The sequence below is a fragment of the Cavia porcellus genome, unplaced genomic scaffold (assembly GCF_034190915.1).
Source record: "Cavia porcellus strain 051 isolate PalLab524CR breed Dunkin Hartley unplaced genomic scaffold, mCavPor4.1 scaffold_20, whole genome shotgun sequence".
In the NCBI taxonomy this organism is placed as follows: domain Eukaryota; kingdom Metazoa; phylum Chordata; class Mammalia; order Rodentia; family Caviidae; genus Cavia; species Cavia porcellus.
This window is the reverse complement of record NW_026947503.1, coordinates 29,152,117-29,170,750: the sequence shown is the minus strand read 5'-3', so window position 1 is coordinate 29,170,750 and position 18,634 is coordinate 29,152,117. Positions and strand designations below refer to the sequence as shown.

The following is an 18,634-nucleotide window of genomic DNA, read 5'->3' as shown; positions in this document are numbered from 1 at the left end:
GCACATGAGGAAGCACAATTTTCCACCATACTATTATGTCTTTCATCTCTGGATACAGACTTCAGGCATACAGTATCAAGAGATAAGAATAAAAGCAAACCAAACTTTGTATTATAAAATAAGCTGTTAATAAATATTCAATTTCTTTCCTTTCTCCAACTAAAAGGCTTTATTAAAAAAAGGTCTTTAGAAAAGAAAAAAAATGGTCTTTAGGGTACATTTCAACTTTATCTCAACTCTGAAAGTAAATGAGCTTCTATGAGAAAGTATTTCATAGGCTATAGTTAGCCTCCAAATGACAACTCAACTTCTTCTAATTTAAGTGAAAGCTTTCAAAATGAAGATCTATAGATTGCTCCTTAGGGAATGTGTTGCCTATCTTAAAAGATCTAAGAAATAACAGTGTCAATTCTAGGCTGAACATAGATACATAACTGAATGCTTCTATTACCAAGAATAATATTGCTTTAATTATGTTAATTTACCATAATTTTTTTTCCTCTCTAGTATTATATAAAGCTGGAAGATCATCCTTGGGTACAAAGGTTTCACCACCAGATAGCACTGAAAATTCACACTTTGACAACTTCAGGATACAAGTATAGTAGTAAATAATGACATTATTTTAGTGGTACAACAACCTCAATGAAGTACATCAGACATGAAGTGTTGCAATACTTGAGGATATAACAGGGAATATATGTGCCATGCCAAGCAGCAATGCAAAGTGGTTAAGTGTTTCTGGTTAAGCTTGACAAGGCAGCACGCACCTCCAATTCCAGCTACTCAAGAGGCTGAGGGAGAGGAATTAAAAGTTTGAGGCCAACTCAGCAAGATGGTCTCAAAAAAATATTTAAAGGTCTGGATGCATGCAGTGGTAGAGTACTCCTATAGCATCCACAACAGCCCGCATTCAATACCCCGGGGCCAGGCAGCCTGAGTTAAATCATCTGCTTCAGGATTCTTCACTGTTTATCTATCAGTACAACCTCTAGCACATTAACTCCCCTGTACAAACTTCTCATTTACAAAATGAAAGAAATTATACCTATTCCTCATAAGGCTATGAAAATCACATATAATATGTTCATGATAAATTAATAAATCATCAAAATTCAAAGACTTGTGATACATAGTACACACAAAACTAAGAGACAGAAGACTGTAATATATCCCATAAAATAACTGATATAATTGGAATATTGATTTCTTGTGTCTGCACTACATGTACCCTGTTAACCATTCTCACTGACACTGAAAATCCCAGAAAACAGCTTTGTGTCTTAAGTACCATCCCTACTCATGACGCAAATTAGAAACACAAAACTGTTTAACCACAATAAAATATCTCAAACCCTTTCACCCAATACAACACAAGTAATATCTAAAACAAAAGCTAGAAAATCACACAAGGCTTGTTTCACAAAATTCTAAATACAGTATTAATAATTATATGCCTGTTTGGCATCTGTGTGTGAAGCATTAAGATAGCTTATGTGAGAAACACAGAAGTTCTAACAAAAATACGTGAGTAATCTAGTAGATACCAACTTTAACTGAATAGGAATAACCAAAAAGAAAATACAGCTAAGTATTCCTTATTCAAAATGCTGGAGATCAGAAGTGTTTCTGATTTTGGATTTTTTTCAGATTTTATAGTATCTTCCCAAACATAGTGAGGTATCTGGAAATGAAATCCAAGTCTAAATGTGAAATTCATAAACACTATACACATGGCTGAAGCAAATTTTACACAATAGCTTTAGTGCACCTGTGTGTGGATTGTGACCTGCTACATGAGGTTATATACAGAATTTTCTGTTTCTAGTGCCTTGTCAACACAGAAAAGCTTCAGATTTTTGGATTAGAGATCCTCAATCTACAGTAAGTGTGAAGACTTTTTACTGAACATTAAGATAATTTTAATGTGTACATGTAAGAACTATACAAAGGTAACATTCCCTCCTCTGGTCCACTCAGCCAGTTATCCCCAAATACTACTCGGGAAAGGTTGCTCTGGGGTTTTTTGCTTGGTTGGTTGTTTGGTTGGTTGGTTGATTTTTGTTTGGTGGAGTTCTGACCAAAGGGGGAAAAAGAGGGTAGATGGTTGGTTAAACTTTGACATCCTTAATGATTTAAAATTCATGCATCCACATCATACTACTGCTTTTAGTAACAAATAGCATACACTTACATGATTTATAAATCTATAAATTCAGCCCATACAACTGGAATTAGCTATTAAACTGCTTTTCTTACTCACACACACACACATATACATATATACACACACATACATATACGTCTTCAAAAACTCTACATATTTATTTTAGGGCTCTAGAACTTGGAACTGAATTCTTCTAATAAACAGTAGGAGGGTTCAAATGATGGCAAACACAAGGAGGTACAGGTAACAATCGCTCCTGGTTTACAAATGAAAACATAGCAGAGAAGTTAAACAACACGCTCAAGGCTGCACCCACTGTTTAGTGCAGATTTGGAATACCTCCTAATCCTTACGCTGTCTTCCTTAGAGGTGCCTACTTTAATTAGTATCACTCATGATTTTATAGACCTCAATTAAAACTGAATCCTCTTCTTTCAAGATCAAAAAGTGAAATCATTTTAGTTTTTCTTCAGATGCCTAGTCTCTGTAATTACTTTAATTCTGTTCTACTGTACCTTTTTTTCAGAGAAGTGATCTAGTGTAAATGCATCATAATTTTGACAAGTTAAAACTGTTCATTATGGTTCCAGTACCCAATCAGATACTTTATGGCAGCATCTGTAATAGTTTTACCACGACTCCCAGGTCTTTAACTCGTTATGATCAAGAGCTTAGAATTCTACAAGTTTTACTTAATTGGGGGGAGGGGGAGGCAAATAAGAACTCCTAAAGGATTCCATGAAGAGGAAAATATTTCAAAAATATCGATCAGCAGCTGGGGATTTAGCTCAGTGGCTAAGTGCCTGGCTTGCAAGCAAGGACATGAATTCAATCCCCAGTACCAAAAAAAAAAAAAAAAATCAATCAGCAAACAATACCATGGATTCAACTTTATCAAACCACACCTGTTTAAAAAAAAAAAAAAACCAATTTGAATGACAATATATGAACTACCACAACATTATCAGTAATCCTGACAGAAGGCATAATTATATTGCTTCACTGGCCACCAGCAGTACATCTTCCTATTAGAACTTGGCAGTTTCAGAAAGCAAACAAAAATATTCTACCAAAATCTGAAGCTTTTTTGATGAGCTTAATTTCAGTGCAATTAATAAGTGTCACCACACCCTACATTAACAGGCACAGATTAAATTAATCTCCCCAGGGGCAGGGTAATTTGGGGGTTAACACTTTTAGAATCTGTGTGAACAACTGGGTGCAGGTGTTCACAAAACCAACTGGGGAGTTCAGTCTTCACCCACCTACTAACAAATATGGCAAGGCCTTTGTGAGCTACTTTTTTTTTTTTTAAAGCAATGTGTGTACGGGACACTGATATGTAAAGCAGTTAATACTGTAGGTTGAAAAATAATTTGTCCTCTACTATAAGTAGGTACCAACATCATTCAAAACAGAAAGCTAGTCACAAGTCAAAGAAACTACTATATTGCAAGTCTAATATCACGCTACATACATCCTACTCTTTCAGAACGTCATCTTAGAAAAAAAAAACCAAAAAAATGGATGTTAACAATCCTGCATAGTAACTCACACTCTAGAGGTGGTCAATAAACTAGATAGCACTTTTTTTTAGCTGTGCATTAAACACAAGCAGCACAAATCTGCTCAGTGTTTTTCCATTTTGCATGAATAAGTAGAAGTCAAACTATGCTGTTATATCTCATAAAATGACATCCAACAAGTAATTATCACTACACTAGTTTGTGAAATGTCTTACAATCAATTTGTTTAGAAAATTTTTTATATTGTTCAGACTTTACAACCATAAAATATATAACGAGTCCATATGAAGAATTAAACATTTTTGATTTACAACACGCAAGAAGGTGTGATCACAAATTGAAACGCTCACTATAGCCATCTTTTTTTTAGCACTTTTTGTGTGTGTGTGTGGTACTGGGACACAAACTTCTTAATATCTCAAGTATGTTAGGCAAACGGTCTACACTGAGTTATAGCCCTAAACCAAAATTCTAGTTTTGGTTTTTTTAGGCACAGGGTCTCAGCCCAGACTAGCTTCGAACTAGGCACAAGTAATCTTTGGCCTCAGTCTTCATAGAAGCCAGGACTACAGGCATGTACCACCTGACTTGACTTTTTAAAATAGCTTTCTAGCTGCCATAAGGGCAAGAGAAAAAAAGCTTAGTAATAACCAAAAGTTAATCTGAAAAAGTATGTCATCCCAAAACCAAAAAAACCATATCTCAGGAGAATTGGACAGGGAATGAAATTCAAAGTCTAAAATGGTCAACTGAGAATAGACCATTCCTCAAGGAGTTCAATCCCAGACATACAATATTCTTGTCAACTGTAATTGCCTACAAGCCATTAGCATGTAGTTCATGGAAGGCTGTGCCTACTTACAAAGAAAACAAAATGCGCTATAAATGAAAGACTACACAAAATAAACAATTGTGATTACCACTAAGTGCAACAAATGATCTTAGGAAAAGTAACTGTTTTTTAACCAGAATAACTTTCATAGCATTACATTTAATACTGAAACAAAAATACAAAACTTTATTTTAAATAAAAAAGTTTTCCGTTTTATCATTAGAGACTTGAATTTACTAAAACTATTCATCCACATATTTGAGTGACCATTAAACACATGTTCAGAGGCTGTGAACATAGTTCAGGAGTAGTGTGCTTGCCCAAAGATGCCCACAGCCCAGTTGGCTTTGTACCCAACAGGGCTCCCAGCCCCAGGCAAGAGAGATTCCATGTTTGCATGCTACATCAGCAGTAATCACATATTAAATACTTGTATATTTACACATACAAATATTTTACAAGTGGAATGACAGAAGAAATTCTTCTTAAATTACTCCAATGGCTGGCAACTGCTCCTTCAACACTCAAATACATTCCCTAAAAAATGCTTCAACCCTCTACAAAGCCCTGCAAACCACTGACTATAACATCTTTATACTCTTTTCTATAAATGGAATGGTTTATAAAGAATTCAGTAAATTTGTTTGTAATTCCACTGAGATCAATAGCCAGTTTTCTGAGATTAGTGTCTTATACAAACTAAAAACACAGTTTGATCACAGAATTGCAATATTATATACAGTGAAAAACCTTAAGGCATTTAAAACCAGGTTTATCAGTCCTAGCCCTGGTGACGTTTAACACCAGATGATTCTTTATTGCCAGTGTGTCCTGTGTCACAAAACAGGACCATCTGTGACCTCTAACCACTAGATGCCACCTCCCAGGTGTGAGAACCAAAAAAATCTCCAGGCATTGCCACATGCTCCCCGTGGGGCCAGTGGTGGTCTAGAAGTCTAACTTAGCACAATGTTTCCGTTGTCAAAAGACAGTATGTTCTGCAACACCAAGGAGTTCCAAAAAACTTTGGGCATTCCAAATGCCTACTTCATATGAAACTTTCCAGGATCACACACAGTAATTGAAACCTTGTTCCTGTAGATAGCTGATTCTTCCACATATCCATGATTAAACTCTCCTTGCTGATGATGAATCTGGGACAGGTAGGGACAGGAGCCAACGATGACTAGTTTTATAGTGTCAATGAATTACACCTATTTTAACCCTTCAGTGGACGAATCACTCGTGCATGAACAATCTTTCCTTCGCAAACCATTTTCTCCGACGCCCTTGACTAAGATGCTCTTACGTTTCAGACTCAAAGCTTCTCCTAACACTGGGGTCAACTTTCACCTTAGGGTTGCAGGCACATCCCACTACCCAGACGAGCCTACCCTTGCCACATTCCCTCGGGGCCCCGGCTCTGATTTTGGAATTCCCTATGCAGGTCAGCTCTTGACCCCTGAACCCCACCTGACCCCACCGCCGCGCCCCCACCCCAATACCTGAAATAGTAGACATCGCTCTTGCCGGCACTGAGCCCAGATTTTCGGATCACTTCCTCCTTCTTCCATCCGGGGGGGAGGGCCGGGCAGTCCATCCTCTTCCCGCTCTCCGTGGCCCGGGGTCCCCTGGGCCCCGGCCCCGCGCTCCCCGACGGGAAAGGGACCGGCTCCCGCCGGGGGGCGCCGCCGCCACCGCTGCCGACGCCGCTACCGCCGCCGTCGCCGCCAAGGCCGCCGCCACTCGGGGGACGGCCGCGGCCCCGGCCCCGTCCCCGGCCCCGTCCCCGGCCACGGCCCCGGCCACGGCCACGGCCACAGACGCCGCCGCCCCGGCCCGCCTGCTTCCACCGCCCCCGGCCACGGCCGCCGCCCCGAGCGCCTTCCCTGCGCACGCCGCTCACCGGGGACGGGGCGAGCGCGCTGCCCTGGCCCCCCTGCTCTATGGCGGAGTCGCCGAGCGCGCCGCTGCCGCCCGCCGCGCTCTCCCCCTCCTCCTGCTCCGGGCAGCAGCGGCCTCCCCCCGGGTGCGCGCGCATCCAGCCCCCTCCCCAGCCGGCGCTGCGCTTCTTCCGTAACCGAGCCCTTGGAATCCCGGAGACCCGCCCCGCCCGCAGCGCGGCGCGCGGGGGACGCGCGCAAGCATCATAGAGCGGACGCGCACAGAGCGGCCCTCCCGCCCGGGGCGTGGCCCCAGCCACCGCCTCTTAGGTCCTCCAAGGGCTCGTGGCGGCCATGTTGGCTCCGCCTCCCGAGGGCACGCCCCCGTCCCACCCGTTCAGCCTTCTGCCGCGCCCTTCCGGCCTCCGGGCGCCACCGAGCGCCCAGAGCCCGGAAGCAGCTCGGCCGGAGACCGCAGGGGCCAAAGGTCAGAGGGAGTGCAGTTATTTTGTCTCATATGGGGTTATCCTCCGGTGTCTCATTTGACCTGCTTTTGTTGCCCAATTAATTAACAACAAGCAAAGTAGAGCTCATTTTGCGTTTACAAACTCATCTGTTCACTTAATGGGGTGAAAGATGACTCCCTTTCCTGCTTCTCCAAGTTTTCTCAAGAGCCCCAGATTGAAAGGAATGAAACAAAATGTTCCATTACAGGAAATTCAGTGTCCTTCAAAGGCTGACTTCAGTCCTTGATATATTCTAAGATTTTGTAACGCTCTGATACTGAAATATTCTGTACAGTCATAGAGGTTTACTTCTAGATTCTCCTTAGAAGTAGTGAATTCGTGGGATACGGCCAGATAGTTAAATCACTATCACAACCCGTAAGAATCTGTGGGATTATCTGGATCTGCCCACTTATTATTAAGAAGTAATTTTTTAAATAATGGCAAGGATCCGGGTGTGGTGGTGCACCCGTGTAATTGTAGCATTTGGGAGGCTGAAGCAGGAGGATTGCTGTGAGTTGGAAGCCAGCCTGGAATACACAGTGAATTCAGGGCCAGCCCAAAGTACCCAGAAACCCTGCCTCAAAAAACAACTGAAATTAAGGATGATATGAAATATTTGAAAGATTGAAAGAGGATAAATGCATTTTATCAGATTGTTGATGAAATGCGCCAGTTTGCCATGCCATGTCACACCATGTTGCTGCTCTGCTGAAAACACAGATTCCAGTGATCGTAAACCTGGAGCTAGTAAAGAACTTTTAAAAAGGCAAAGTTCAGTGTTTCAAAAGACGACTTATTTAGAGAGAAAAGATGGAAAAGAAAAAGGATAGGCAGCCACCATAATGCAGTAGGGGCCCGGGGTATAACTCAACTGCACAACACCTACCTGGCAAGCGTGAGTGGGTATCAAAAAAAGGGAGGAAAAAAAAGGAGGTAGGGGCTTCAGAGCTAAAAGCCCACAGAGCTCTTACCTCTGGCTCCTTTTATTGGGAACTAGTGTCTTTCCTGTCCTCCAAGTGGGCATTTGTCAATATCTAATCTGTTGTTTTGACTGTCTGATCTTTTTTTTTTTTTTTTTTGTCTTTTTCCTTTTTATCGGTACCAGGGATCGAACTCATGACTGCCAGCTTGCAAAGCAGGCGCTTATGCCACTGAGCTAAATCCCCAGCCCCTGACTATCTGATCTTAATCTAGTCCTGGCCTTTTGGTTTTTTTCTGTTCCTTTGTAATGAGTAAGTGATGGGAGAGGGCATATTAGGAAGGCAGCTTCTTTAATGATTAAGTAAGGGAACATATGTACATGTGTGGAAAATTATACTGATGTTAAGGTGAGAACGTGTGCATATGTGCGTGTGTGTGTGTGTGTGTGTTAAATATTAAACGAGTTCTTAGATACCTGTCTCTTATTACCCTCGAATTGTCAGGTGGGTGAGGGGAGCTGGTTTTCCAGATATTTGTGTTACCCCGTTGCTGTCCCAGGTCTAGGTAGCTTTTCCCTCTTTTGTCTTTGTAATTTCCCTAATTTTAGAGTCTAGCCCTGAGAGCAGAAACTGCTTTTAGTGCATTTCCCCTTTGATTTAATAAAGCTCAGTCAGGTCCTTATCCTTCCTTTTCCCAGTGTTATCTGTTCCTCTAGGGTTCCTGTATACAACGGACCTAAGAGCTGAAGGCTAAATTTAACACATAGTTAATAGAAGAATCAAAAATTTAAAATGTATGTGATTTGCCTCAATGTGCAGACATTAACTCCTACCCAAAGTCGTCTGCATTCGAGCTCCACTATCGACTTGTTTTAATGTCTTTGATTGGAGAGATACTAAGTTATAATTTCCAACAGGAAATCTGTTTAGAAGTATGGGCGGCAAAGACTTGAATGCTCAAGTTGAGTTCTCAGGAGAGAGGCCAAAACAGCAAACTTGCATTTAGGAGCCATTCTTGAAAGCCACAACTGCAGGAGACCCTTTGAGTAAATAAGAAATTGCATGGTTATATGAAAAGAAATGAAAAAGGATTCAGAACTGACTTTTAAGAAATACCAAGAGAAGGAATGAAACTCACACATACACACACAAAAAAATGATAGCAAAGTTTGGTTGGTGCTATATGGCAGCTACCCTAATTTCCACACTTAATTAAAACTATAGGAAGAGCACAAGCAAAATTTCGGTAAAAACAGCATTTCAGACAATAGAGGAGGAAAAGACCATGCTTTTGGAAAAATTTGCCTTTCTTTGTTGTATTTAATAAGGTTACAGAAAAAAATATATAAGGGATATAAAAGCATATTTCAAGGACTTAATCACATGAATTCAAGGTCATTATTTTGACTCCTATCAAATTCCATTCGTTAAATCTTAGTGGATGTAGTTTAATATTCCCTTTTTTAAGAACACTCTCAAGCATTTCAAAAGCCTTCTGCTCACACTTGGCTTTTTCTACTACAATAGCATAAAACAGAGTACAAGGGAAAAGAGGCTTTTAGTCTTTCATAAAAGAAGAAAACATTGCAATTAAGAAAACAATAAATTCCCTTTGGGACTGGATTGAGGCCCTTAGAAGTATTGAGAATATATGCTAAGTACCTCAGGACAGACTCCTTTATTTTGCTTAAAATATTGGAAAATAACGTTCTATAATTTCAGGTAAATGCATTTTATATCACACCTCAAAGATGCATAACAACATTGTAAAGTTGTACAATTTTTAATTTTGTCTCTCGTGGAAAAGTTCTTTTTACGTTATGTTATGGAAAAAGTGAATGACAAAAACAAGACAGGATTAAGTATGAAATCTGGTCCATTTAAGGAACAATAGAGATTTAATCACCTTGAATTGCTGTCTCCCAAGTGTAAAGACAGGTAGCAGGTGGTAAAACACCACCTGTCACCCCTAGAAAACTATCCATTCTTTCCAGTATTTTCCCTTTATTTACTATATAAAGCTGAGATTAAATTATTGCAGAAAATGTCAGGTTTTAAGAAAGGTAAATGTTAATATAGATTTTTATTAAGAAAAGCAGAACAATTAAGAGAATGAAACTTTAAAAAAACAATTCTGAGGAAATGGTTTTTGAGATCTGTATATTTTATTGATAAATATAAAAGCTGCATTTGACTCTTTTGAGTGATAAGATACTTAGTAAAAGAAGGATTTAAATATCAGAAAAATTTTACTTGTTTCCAATGAACATATGTGTATCAAGTAAGAACAGGGGCATTGGTTTCCCTCTCTTACTGAATCCAAACAATCGGATCAAGGTTAGAATTTATCAAAACATTAATAGGCGTGAGCCCTAACCAAAAAACACTTTCCAGCTCTAATTAGCAGGTTTTATGATTCAAGGAATTGGCCAACAACCATTCACCCAATTCTCAACTACCATGAATTACTGCCTATGGGTCAAATGACACTTTCAAGTACATTCAGTATAAACATTTTTATAGCCTTTCTACTTGGAATGACTGCAGAAGAAACTTAAATGACATTATTATAGACAGCTAAATTAGGTAGAAACAGTATAAGCTGTCAAACTGGGTGAGGCCCTGAAAGGAGCCAGTGCAGAAGATGGGATACATGGGAGAGCTTAAGACAAAAGATGAAATAAATGCACCCACATATTTACTCTAAGGTTAAACAATAGTGATTGATATTCTAAATAGGTATGGATCACTTTGGGAAAGCCAGGAAGAGCCACTGACCTGTTTCATGTCAGCTTGCTATGTGACTTGCTTTCATATTTGACCTCCATTTAAACAATATTGCCTGAGTAATTATGTTCATGGTCTTATTGATTGACCATACTGTTTTTCCACCTCAGACCCACCTTGTGATTTCCCATTTTCTGCCACCTTGGACCTGCCTTACCTCACACTCTATAAAAATCCCTTTAAAAGGCAGAGTCTTTAGCAACCCACACAGGACCTCTTGTGTCTCTCTCTTAGAGAGATGCTTTCTTTCCCTAATAAATATATTCTGCTCTTAACCTCCTTTGTTCCTAGAATTCATACTTCAATTTGAGAGAATATAAATTCATACTGAACATCTAGCAGGTTGGGAGTTTCTTTGCCCTATATTGGCATAATTCAAACTGAAAAGAGAAGAATTAATTATCAGGAAAATAAGAGATAGGTTTTGAACCTAAAGTATCATACTTCAAACTTTTTTGCAACATTAGTCATAAGTACATGTTTAATGGACATAGTAAGTGGTATCTCAGGGCTTTAACTCTGTCCTCCCTTTTTTCTGCTGGCGACACTGTAATTTTTACTTTTAGGGTGTTGATCATTTCTCTGCCCTTTAATCCTAAACAGTGGTTTTGAACTGTAATCCTGGCTGCAAACCCCCAGACTACCAGGCCTCATGATCCATCAGAACAAGAGCTGGCCGTGGTTGCTGCACACAATCTAGAGGAATAGTAACAGAAAATACATTTTTACCAAGAGAGATTTTGTGCCTGGGGTTGCTTGCCCATTGTCCTACAAGTGGTAGAACTAGGACTAGAACCCAGTTTCTGACTCCAAACTCAGTTTTGTTTCTTGGAACGGCCCTATCTCCCCCTAGTTTCTTTATCCTCACATTTATTGCCACCTAAGAGAAGAGGAAGCTTGTCTGCTTCCACCACTCCTGTCACACAACAGGTTTTCTTTCTTTTTCTTTCTTTTTTTTTTTTTTTTTTTTTTATCTTTTCTGTGATGCTTTTCTGTGTAACACAGGCTAGCCTTGAACACACAATCCTTCATCATGCAGTCTAGTGCTGGCATAATAGGCATGCACCACTAAATCCAGCCCTTTGGGCACATTTCCCTGGGTGAATCCTACTTAACCTTTCCACCTCACCTTCATCCAAGGAATGTTTCCTAACCTCCCAGTCACCAGTATCTGTACCAACACTCCAGAAATGTGTGCCACGTTACCATTAGGTATTTCCCCATCCGTTTACTGTGCTTTATCATAGTCAGTGCTCTATCGGAGTTAGTTATCTTTTGTCTCCTTTTAGCCCACAGGGCCAGGCTTTCATTGTCACCATTGCCTTCCTAGCACCTGTTGCAAGACTCGTGTGGCACAGGGAAAGATGCTCAATGAATAAGCTGAAATAGCACTTCTCGCAAAAATAACGTACTCTCAGAATGATGAGCTATGTATTTTATTCTCACTGTAACATGAGTTATATAAAATAAATGTCTTAGTTACCTTTCTCCTTGCTGAAACATAATACCTGACATCCAAATTAGAAAAGTTGGATAGTTCCCATCCCGCAAGAGACATTTAACAGCACATTTCACCTGACATTAATTAAAAATGAGCCTTAAATTCAGTTTACAAATGTTTATTTCTTTAATCTCTTGTACATCTACTTTAACTTAACCTGTCCAAAAAAAAAAAATGTGTCCATCAGTCTCTTTAAAAATATATATATAAAACAGTCATAAAATGAAATGCTAAACAACCATTCTTGAATTTAAATATCTGCATCTATTTCTATTCACTTAACTTTAACTAATTTGAGTGTTTATACTATTCTCTAAAAGTATATACAAATATATTTTATTGTCGTTTTGTTATTTTAGAATTCCTTAAAAATTTCTTCTCAGAGTATTTTCTTTTTGGCTTGGCTAACTTCTAATTTACCCTTAACTTGTACTTTTTAAAAAGTAATAGCCTAATGATCCTATTCAGAAATATTTTTAGTCTTCATATTGTTTTCTATGCCTTTGCCCTAAACCAAGCCCCGCCCCATCTCCCAGTTGTGCATTTATACAGTTATCTCCAGGCATCTGTTATTGTTATTGTCACATATTCTTAAGCACAGCTTGGAAGTTTGTCCTCTCGGATGAATCAGCAGCTTTCTCTGGCATCATCTGTGGTAGACTCACATCTTGGCATAACCCAGTCCCTGCTATCAACCTCATTTTCCCTTGCCCACCTCCACTATAAAGACTAAGAAATAGGAATGCTGTCACATGCCACCTTGCGAAAGAACAGGGCAGATGTGGAAATGTGGGAATGTGAAAGCATCGACTTTTTCATTAAATTAAATAACAAAAAGAAAAAAAAAAACAGTACATTCTTTCCTTTGCTCCAGATGGAACGTGGACATGATTTCTGAAAGCTGTGACGTTCATCTTGCAACTTTTAAACAAACAACACAAAGATAAAAGGCCAGCACCCTAAAAAGACCAGATCCAAAAGATGCAGTTCCTTTTTTTTTCTTTTTGTGTAGTCTACCACAGAGCTACCTCCCCAGTTCTTGTTCTATTTTGAGATTCCCAACTACTACTACTGCTGCTGCTGCTGCTGCTGCTGCTGCTGCTGCTGCTGCTGCTGCTGCTGCTGCTTCTTCTTCTTCTTCTTCTTCTTCTTCTTCTTCTTCTTCTTCTTCTTCTTCTTCTTCTTCTTCTTCTTCTTGTTTTTTGGTTTTGGTTTTGGTTTTGGTTTTCAGGTTGGCCTCAAACTTGTAGCAATCCTCCTGCCCCAACCTCCCCAGCACTAGTGTGCCACTGTCCAGATTTTTTTTTTTTTAATTTGAGATAAGATCTTGCTAAATTGGGGCTGGAGATTTAGCTCAGCGGCATAAGCGCCTGCCTTGCAAGCAGGCAGTCGTGAGTTTGATCCCTGGTACCGATAAAAAGGAAAAAGACAAAAAAAAAGATCTTGCTAAATTGCACAAGCTGGCCTTAAATTTGCTATCCTTCTGTCTCAGCCTCCAGAGTAGCTGGATTATAGGTGTGTACCATCATGCATTACTCTCATCCCTAGACTTCTTGTTATTCAAGAAAATAGGCAGCGGGGGTTAAGTTACTGTAGGGTTAAATATTTTGAGAACAAAAATGTACTTTTTTAGCAAGATACAATTCCCTTATTGAACTTCTGTAGATCTTGCAAGAATTCAGGTCGTTTTCTAATTTGAAAATCATATGCAAATAAAGGAGGGAATCAGAGAGAAATGGAAAGGGAAAGTGGTGCTGATGGAAGGAAAAGCATCCTGCTTGGGCTCTAATGCTCTTTCCTTGGCACACTGAAGATTCACCTCCAGAGAGCAGGATCTAATAAATGATCTCTGAACATGATCACTTGACCGTAACTGTTCTCTTCTCTGAGTAAAAGGTATGGGGAAGAAGAACCTTGATCATTGTACAACTGAAATATATAGATGTGATCAGTTTGCTAATATGCTACCAAAAATTTTAGCATGAAATTATCATTTCAGTAATAGTGTTACTTTTCTAACAAGCCCCAAATAGCACATCAGGGATGGCCTGTGTAACCATCTGGTGTTTGAGTCATGCCACCTTTTAACATTGCCCAAGTTTGAGCCAGTCAGCAACAAGCTGTGCTCCTGTGAATGATATTAACGAATGCCAAAGGGGCAGAATATATATGTGAGTAATAAAGCTGGGCCATGTGAGGAATCAAATAACTTTAGGGCATTTTGAACAAAAATTTTGCAGTTGCTCAGTCAGTGAAAGGTAGTGGGAAAACTTAGTCTCTTAGAGGATACAGTGGAATTTATAGAGTAAAATCCAAACTATTCTGACTACTGGCAGTTTTTATTAATTGTTTTCATTTTAGGATCAATAGCTTGATTTCTGAGATGGGGATCTCTATTATAGAAAACTGATTTAATATGGTAACTATTTGCTCGATATTTTAGTTGTTATTATAAAGTTGCTCACCCTTCATGATTAAGTCATAAACAGTAAAGTTAGAACTATTTTTATGCTTTTACAAACTTAAGTAACATCCGGATAATTGACTTCAGCACTGGGGCAGGAGGAGCTCTCAGTTTTCTTACAAAAGGAATATATATCTTTCTCAGATTTAAGGAACAGTGCCCTAATTTGCACTTTCACAATCAAGTCTTTTCTCCATATGCTATGAGTGTTCTGAAGAATTAAAATTTGTTTTGATGACCCTTAAATTTTGAATTTTCTCCTACCCTGACTAGTCAGATATTGTAGTCTTCTGATTATTCTTTTTCCTCCATTGCAGGTGTCGTTGGTATTTCTTCTCTCTGGGATAGTTCATTAGATGATTGTGTTCTTCCATGCTCTGTCTTCAAGGGCCTCTAATGTAGATTACCATAAAGCAGTTCTCAGCAGAATTTAAAATTAAACAATTGGCTTTCTATGTTTACTTGTGAGTCTGTCCCAGGCCTAAACCCCTTGTCTGAAGATGGGCAGCAGATCTGTAGTAAGTGAACATCTATGCATCCCTGGTCCTGGCTGAGGCCTGTGATGCCAGTGACTTCTCAAAGGACAAGATAAGGCCACAGCTGAGGACACCTGACTTCAACCCCAAATAACTAACTAGAGACTGTAGCTGCACGCATCTCACTCCAGCTGTCTCAGCTCTGCCATGAATGTCAACCTGGATGTGATAGTTCTCCTAAATCACCAACATTTACCACTTGGAGAAGTCTTTAAACAGATCCCCCACCCACCCAAGGTCCTGCTCAGTTCCTATGTTTTCCTCAGCATCCCTGCTTTGTTTAAAAAACAAATAAATATGAGCCACCTAAAGACTTTTTTCATCTCAGCCCCCAAAATCGCGAATTCTGCTAGAGGATTTTGATCTTCCTGCAGCCCTAAAATCATATCACTTGTCTCATTTATTTAAGGCTTCACTGTCCACTCATTTGGAGATTGTGGGCCTGATTAGTCCATGTTAAGCCTCATCTTTTCTTTCCTCGTGCTCTTCCTTAGCAAAATCACCTTCTTTCCAGATCTAGCAACTGGCTCCTGTCTTCCATTGACAATGCAGTTTAAACAGCACAAGCAAAATCATTGTACTAGATAAAAAAGCAATTCTCCAGATAAAAAAGATCATACTCATTGGCCACTGATGAAGTCGTCATGGGTTCCAAAGACCCTTCTATCCCTCCCAAGTAGTGAATCTAGTTAAGAAATAAGGAAAGGAATAAGAAAAGTGACATGTAACATAGTGTGAGAGTTGAATGGGTGGTCATTGAATGGCAAAATTTCATGGCTAACCTGCTTGGTCCAGACAAGACTGTCTACAGGGTCTTCTTCTATTTCTGGTGTCAAGAACAATAAAAAAAAAAAAAAAATGTTGTTGGCAAGGAGGAAAATGCCAGAAGGGAAGAAAAATGATAAAGGAACTGAGGTACAAAAATTCTTCTTTTCCAAATTCACCATTCACTCATGTCTTCAGGATTGGGACAAGGGCTAGACATGTGAAGAAGAAAAAAATAACTGTCTTTTTTGAAAGCAAAAGAAATTTTTTTCTTTAACACTATTATCATGTACGGTGTCTGAAAACTGTTCCTTTGAATACTATGTTACAAAATCATATGTTAAAGAGCATATTTTGATGAGAAGTTTGGAAAATATTCAGATAAATTAAAACTTAATTTGCAATAACCAGATGGTCCCATAAAATAGAAGGACAAGATATTGCCATACTATTTCAATAAAGTAAAGCAAATTTTGATATATTATTGCAGGTTTTGGGGGAAAATAACAGTTGGTAATGTGATTTAAAAGACATAATTTTATTTAGGTGTAGTTTTTTCCTAACTGCTTTATCATGAAACAGTTGGGGAAAAGGCATAATTTCTAAACATAATTGAAATGTGAGGCTCTTGGGATCATCAAAATGTGGAAATTTTCTTTGCCAAACAAATGTTATTTTACAATATATGCCATTTAATCGTACAACATCTGAAAGCTCTAAGATGGGCAACAGGCTCAAAGAGCAAAAGTGACAACCTCAGAAGACAGGGAAAAACAATCTCTAGGGAAAAACAATCAAGAAACAGGACTAGTTATCCATTATGATGACTGTGCAGAAAATTGTATTAAAATAGTCTTGGAGGGAATGGAGAGAAAACAATGATAATTACATAGAACACTAAAAAATAAATTTTAAAAAGGTCATGATTTACTTCAGGGAAAAAGGACAGAAACTATAGTCATGATCATAATATTGTGATATTTTGTAATATGTAGTAACATTTGAGTAATTTAACCAAAAATTGAGAAGATGGACCCATATTAGAGGAAGTAGCTGAAAAAGCAGAAATATGAGCTGGGCATAGAGCGGCATGATCCCAGACCTCAGGAGCCTGAAGCTAGAAGACCACAAGTTTGAGTCCATCCTGGCCATATGGAGCTGCACTGTGTGAGACCCTGACTCAGATTACAAAAAAAAAGCATAAATTGATTTCCTCTAGGGAATGGAACTGAGAAATAGAGACAGATGGCCTAATACTGAATTTTTTAAAAACTTGTTATTTAATTTTTAAAACCATATTCATGTCTTTTTTAAAAGAGAATAAAACAGAGTAAAACCATTCAAAGCAAACCAGTATAAGAGATACAGGACTTGAAAACATTACAAAATCAACCATAGTTACCATAATGCCTTTTGATATCCCCAAAATAACTGCAGTTAACTTCAGATACAGTAAAAAAACAAACAGAACAGAATAGAATAAAAACAAAACAATGAATGCAATAAAGGACTTCAAAACAAACCAATAAAAAATACAAAGTTGCTGCTATAATATATCTTGTTATCTTTGAAATAGATACTCCTGCCACCAAAGCACTATAAGCATCCAATTGCCTTTCACCTCAATAGCTATCATCACAGCCTGTGTTCCTCTGGATAAGCCAGCCACTTAACGGGGGGCGGGGGGAGACTTGGTACGCCTCGTTTGCCATAGTGCTGGGAAGGGCTGGGATCTGTGTGATCCAGGCCTGTGGCAGCCCATGCATGGTGCTGGTCCCCAGAGTGGGCTTGCTTGCTGGCATGGCCTTGTTCTCTCTATCCTCAGTCTGTATATGGCACTGAATCACTGGGAGGGGCTGGAGTCTGGCTGTTCCAGTCCAGTGGCAGCCTGTGCATAGCATTGATTCCCAGACTTTGTGTCTTATTTTAATTAAAAATTTAACATTTAAAAATTATAATGTGACACACACCTGTAATTGAAACTATTCATGAGACTTAGGCAGGAGGATCATGAGCTCGGGATCAGTCTGGGTAATTTAATAAAAGAATAAAAAAGATTGAGGATGTAGCTTGGGGGTAGTCTCTTGGCAAGCATGCATGAGGCCCTGGGTTTGATTTGCAATACTAAAAAAAATGTAATGTTTCTTTTAGAAACTTCACTCAAACCTCATGATATTAAGGAAAATTATCATTTTTCTCCTAAATGCTGATTACAACCAGCCCTTCTATTGGACACTTTCCATGCATTATATCTAATTATTATAACACTATACAAAGTTGATATTATTGTCAGTTTATAGATAAGAATGGGAAGATATTGAGACGGTTAAAGGACCCCCTCAGAATTTACCACACTGGTAAATAATAAATCTGGAATCCATCTGGATTTAAAACCTCAGGTTTTCTGATTATATACTGTAGTGAAACACAGCTTTACCTTTATGTATATGTAATTTTAATTTTTGTCCAGACTAGCCAATTATTCCATGTGGGTCAGCACTGTCTCTTGAATTGTCATTTTTTTTTTTTTTAATTTAAGGAGAAAAAGGAAAAAAAAGCAGAAAAGGGGTACAAGTTACACAGAATTTCAGAAAAAAATAAACAGTAGGAAATCACTATTTGATAGATTACATATTGTCATCTTAGAAATAGTTGTTCAAGTTACAAAATTAAAGCATATAAAGTGGACTTTCAAACAGTGAGACTGCAAACAGTTCTGTTCAAAGATCCAACAAAACTCAGTA

At 38.9% G+C, this 18,634-nt stretch overlaps 1 protein-coding gene and 1 long non-coding RNA gene across 4 annotated transcripts in view; one reads left to right on the top strand and one right to left on the bottom strand.

Annotated features, from left to right (window-relative positions):
- The window catches only part of Mbd2 (methyl-CpG binding domain protein 2), a 65,554-nt gene extending 58,825 nt beyond the window's left edge, over positions 1-6,729 (bottom strand). For 2 of the 3 annotated variants that reach the window (XR_010041411.1, XR_010041410.1), the window contains exon 1: positions 6,031-6,729. Coding sequence is in view for 1 of the 3 variants with exons in the window: in XM_005008574.3 (XP_005008631.2) it covers positions 6,031-6,566 (536 nt within the window). In the remaining 2 variants the exon portion in view is untranslated. The remainder of the gene's footprint in view (positions 1-6,030) is intronic. The other variant, XM_005008574.3, reaches the window with a different exon arrangement.
- Positions 6,730-6,833: 104 nt separating this feature from the next.
- Positions 6,834-15,436, top strand: LOC134471777 (uncharacterized). Its single transcript, XR_010041409.1, has 2 exons — positions 6,834-6,895; positions 14,907-15,436. It is a non-coding gene; the product is annotated as an uncharacterized LOC134471777 (long non-coding RNA).
- The last annotated feature ends 3,198 nt before the right edge of the window (positions 15,437-18,634 follow it).